Source organism: Nicotiana tabacum, chromosome 22 (genome assembly GCF_000715075.1).
Source record: "Nicotiana tabacum cultivar K326 chromosome 22, ASM71507v2, whole genome shotgun sequence".
NCBI lineage: Eukaryota > Viridiplantae > Streptophyta > Magnoliopsida > Solanales > Solanaceae > Nicotiana > Nicotiana tabacum.
Window position 1 is genome coordinate 174,555,093 of NC_134101.1, and position 4,750 is coordinate 174,559,842.

General features: G+C 38.1%; 1 protein-coding gene across 1 annotated transcript; it reads right to left on the minus strand.

The window, feature by feature from the left end:
• Positions 1-2,887: 2,887 nt before the first annotated feature.
• On the minus strand, positions 2,888-3,677 carry LOC107796799 (uncharacterized). The gene has a single exon (XM_016619618.2). The coding sequence runs from the start codon at positions 3,528-3,530 to the stop codon at positions 3,150-3,152; it is 381 nt and encodes a 126-aa protein (XP_016475104.1). The 5' UTR covers positions 3,531-3,677; the 3' UTR covers positions 2,888-3,149.
• Between the last annotated feature and the right edge of the window lie 1,073 nt (positions 3,678-4,750).

The following is a 4,750-nucleotide window of genomic DNA, read 5'->3' on the forward strand; positions in this document are numbered from 1 at the left end:
AAAGGCTCTAGCCATACATCGCTTGACCTGATTTCCTTAAGAGACTGCCCTCAGCAGGGACTTCAATGACTACTCGCCTCATAGCAGCACTCCTACTTAAGGAGCCAACTTCAGTGCGATGAATGTTTGGATGAGGAATTGTCGAAGGAGGAACATAAGAGTTAGTAAAAATAGTCTGGGGAGGAATGGGAACAATCGAGACTGGCAAAGAATGAGTTACAGACACGGGTGTCGAAGAAGAAGCCAAGGGTACTTCATCTAAAACAGGGCCTAATCCTTCACTACCAAACCCGCTAATACAAAGCTGCTCAACAGAGTCATGAGCAGCAACAGGAGCAACGTCATCATCAGGAATCAGTACCGGAGTCTCAGAAGACTCGGTAAGAGGAACAGAACGACGGGGGGATACCTCTGCTTCATCATCAGAAATGATGCGTCTTCGAGCTCGTGGCCTTGTCACCAAAGAGCCCCCGTCTTCCTCCTCTTCAGAGTCTTGTTCCTCAACGGCAACGACTTTTCTTTTTTGCAGAAGAACCCAAGATTATTTCTTGAGCCCTTTCCAAAGAGATGCGGGAAGCCGCGACTGCCTCGGTAGTGACTCCACGAATAGCAAATCTTGATAAAAAGATGTATTGAAATTAGTGCAATAAAAAAAAATACACGAAAAGATGAAATAAAATAAAAGCTTTTACCATGAGTTTTTACTTTCCAACCAAAACGGTTAGAAAGTGTCTTCCAAGACCTACCATCCATTGGTGCGGTCCTCAATAACTTGTCTACCCAATCACGAAAATTAGAAACGTCTTCCACAACTCCCATGGTTGTTAAAAAAAGCAAAATTAGAAAAGTTGACAAACTTGAAGAAAAAAAAGATACGAGAAAGTTAAAAAGACTTACGTGCAAAATTTCACTTCTCAGGGAAGGGAACATTATCATCACCCACTAAACCAACAGTGGGGGCAGCAACAAACCTGGCATACCAGCCATGGTCTTTGTCATCCTCAAGGCTCACCAAAACTCTCTTGCTCCTGGTTACTTGTGTGAAAACATAATTGCGGAAGAGTCTAGGGGAGTAAAGGTGAATCAAATAAGGGAAAGTAAAGGGAACACCGGTTGTGTTGATCAAATGCCTCAAACAGGCAATAACCCTCCATATGATTGGGCCAATTTGACCCCAAACAAACATCGAAGAAACGACAGAACTCAAGAATAACATGGTCAATAGATGGTCTAAACCCTAAGGTGAAAGGGTATGTATAAATTAAAGAAAACCCTGTCATGTAAGAGGTGATTCTTTGATTTGGATTAGGGATAATAATAGGGAAATCACTACTCCAATGACAGTCTCTACGAACTACAGAAATCAAACCTTTTGTAATTTGAGTGGGATAAATATCAACACGATCTAAACTAGAGACTTGGTTCCTAAGAGATTTTCTATCATGATAAAAAGATAGTTCCGTAGGAACTATCTCCTCTAATTTAGGCTCACGAAGAGGTTCAGAAGGTTCTTTACCTCTTGAAGAAGATCTTTGTGAAAGTGAACCCCTAGTTCTAGAAGAAGGACCAGAACTAGGTAAAGGAGTGGAAGAACCACGAACAAATCCTAAATTACGGAGCCTACCTCTCCTTCTACTTCTAATGGGGGCATTAGGGAAGGTATCAACTATGAAAACCCTTCTAGGGTTAGAATTTGAAGAAGACATGACGAAGGAGGATGATACGATGAAGAAGCAAACAGGGATTTGAGAGATTGAATATCCAGTAAACTTTATGTGGAAAAGACAAAGAAAGAAATTATATTTATACTGATAAGCAACCACCGAAGGAAAAAATGTAATGATGGAAGTACTATAATAATGATAATTGACGCTTCGTGAATAGTGGATATGTGAAAAAGCCTTAAAAGGGGTTGCAAAACTGCAGAACTAATGAAAAGGTGACACGTGTGAAGAGCATTAAATGGAAGTGACAATTGAAGCGTCAATTTTGTCATAGCATTAATGGTGACAAAAATTCTCTTTTTAATGAAATCCACTTCCCAAATATTCAATTGATGAATAAGTGGTAAGTGGATGGACTATCTGTATTGGAAAAAATTGAGTTTACATATTAAAGTGGAATAAAGATGACGTGTCAAGACACGTAGACTAGTCAAAGAGTTACAGCTGGCAAAGAGACACGAATTGCAACAGATACGAGCAAAGGGAAAGGAAGAGGCACGGGCAGATATTCAAAGGACTCGGCGCCCGTATCTATTTAAGTCATTTAGGTCCAGGAATCAAGGGGAATGAATCTGACAATATATGAGAGTACAGATACAGTATTTAATGAGCATTAAATACTGAATACATTAGAGAATCTGTATTAAATACAATGATTGTGTAACGTAGCATTCAATGTCTTTAATTACTCATAATAGCCTAATTATGACAAGGGCAAAACGCATATCTCTCAAATATAAAAGGGAGATAACTGATCAATTGTAGGGACACGAAATACTATCTGAATATATTGATTTACTTGTTTTTCTTCTGATATATTATTGCTAGCCAAATTACTTTCTTTCATATATTCTTTTGATTATCAGTAACCCGAGTTCTTCTAAATTAAAGCTTTGACCGAAATCCCATTTTTTGGTTAACCACTCCTTAAGTTAGATGGATTTTGCCTTATCCTTGTATTTTAACTTATGGAGTATTAATAGTATGTTAGTAGTATCCTCTACATATCTTGGATTTTCTCGGATCATTGGTCGTTACGACATAGAAAGCCCACTAGTACACTCTTCACTCTTTGGCATTCTTTGCATTAAAATTCCAAGCTTGCTAGAGTACTTAATTATATCAATTGATAAGTAAACGAAAGAAACGAAGAGCCAAAACGATTTGAACGTTTAATAACTGACCTGTAACACCTTCCATTAAAACAAAAAGTACAAAAGCTAGCGTACACATCATTGAACTAGGGAACATCACGTAACATTACACTATGAATGAAACCAAACATGCAAGAACAACAAAAACAAAACTGAAAAAGGAAAAAAATCACCCTTTTCTCACACTAGCTAGCAAACTTGAGTACATGCATGAAACAAACTTGAAATTATAAAGATAGTAATGAACTAATTATATGAAACTGCTAAATCTTCAAGGAAGTGGAAGGTTCCCTGCACCACCACCAGCACCTCCACCAAACCCACCACCTAGACCCCCCAACCCACCTACACCACCAAGACCTCCAACATTCCCTATTCCACCACCTAGTCCACCTAATGAACCACCCCCAAGTCCTCCACCAATTCCAGCTCCAGCACCAACTCCGCCACCAATTCCAGCAACGTCGCCACCTACTCCGCTAATAACTCCGGCAAAAGGCAAGCCATTGCTTCCAATGCCACCAAAACCTCCAGTGCCTCCAAAGACATTCTTTTGATCAGCAAGACCTTTGTCACTTGGCATTTCTCTTGCTGCTGTGGTTTGAACCACTACCAAAGCAAGACAAAGGATAACTATGGACAACTTCGCCATCACTTCCTCTCTTTTCTTTTTTTCTATCTTTCTCCTACCTTTACACCTGAGTGATGAAGTAGTGTCTCCTTGAGTCTCTTTTTATAGGCAGATATGGGTTGGTGGAGAAGAGAAGAAAACATTAAATGGAATTCAATGCCTCTTTATAACTCTCGCTTGTATCCATTGGGTCTTTGGAGGAACTTCAGGTACTGTATTTGTTTTTTTGTTGCTAATTCTTGGTCCCTAATAACCCTTTTTCCTGTAGTGTTTTTAGATTGGTTGGGTCAATAGAATGAATAGTGCTATATAGATGGTCAATTGATTATTTACTAAGCCACCGGCCTACGGACCCTCAGTCAACTGGAACCTAAAGTTACACCAAAATACCGATGCTAGAGAGGAGCTCGAAAAATGAATAGACATATCAAATGTATACAGTACTCACCCTTGCATTTACAGGGCTGCGTGTCCTAACTGTGACACAATAGTTTAAAATTGGGTAAATTTCACTATGGTTACATAAGTATAATTTTCTTTTCAGAAAAGTCATATAATTATATTTTCTGACCCAAAAGTCAGAGGAGTACTATGAAAACTCGACTTTCCGATGCAATATGATTTTACTTCAAATCTTTAATTTTTTTATTTTCACCTAACAAATATTAACCCAATTAAGAGAGACGACCCAACCCGACCCATCCGAATCAACAAATTCATACATTTTAATGGAAGAACTTTATATTCAAAGGAATTTTATAAGAAAGAAGTTTATGAAATTGTGTGCTGTGAACCGGGTGTTGAAATTACTTGGTAAGCCAAAATGTCACAAGTGGTTAACATATATATTGTATGCTTTCCAAAGTAATAGTTCTTCTTTCTTGAAGTATTCTGCATGAGATTATAAGAAAAGAAAAAAAAAAAGGAAATAAGGTATGGATAATGAGAGAGATACTCGAAATATCATTATTAGTTTGGATGAAAATCTTGAAAAGAAAAAGAAAATATGGATTAGAGAATAAGTAGCTCCACCTGTGCGGTAAATTCAATGTGTCCCTAATGAGAATTTAGTACACCAGCTTCACCTAATAAAAACGGGAGGAGCATTTGATTTTTGAAACCAAACTCCATTGGAACGATTTCAATGGAGGATATTAAAACACATTTTTTGCGTAACAAGGAACGCTAAGCTAACCATGTCGAACTGGTGAATTGCATTGAATATTGGAGAGATAAACAAA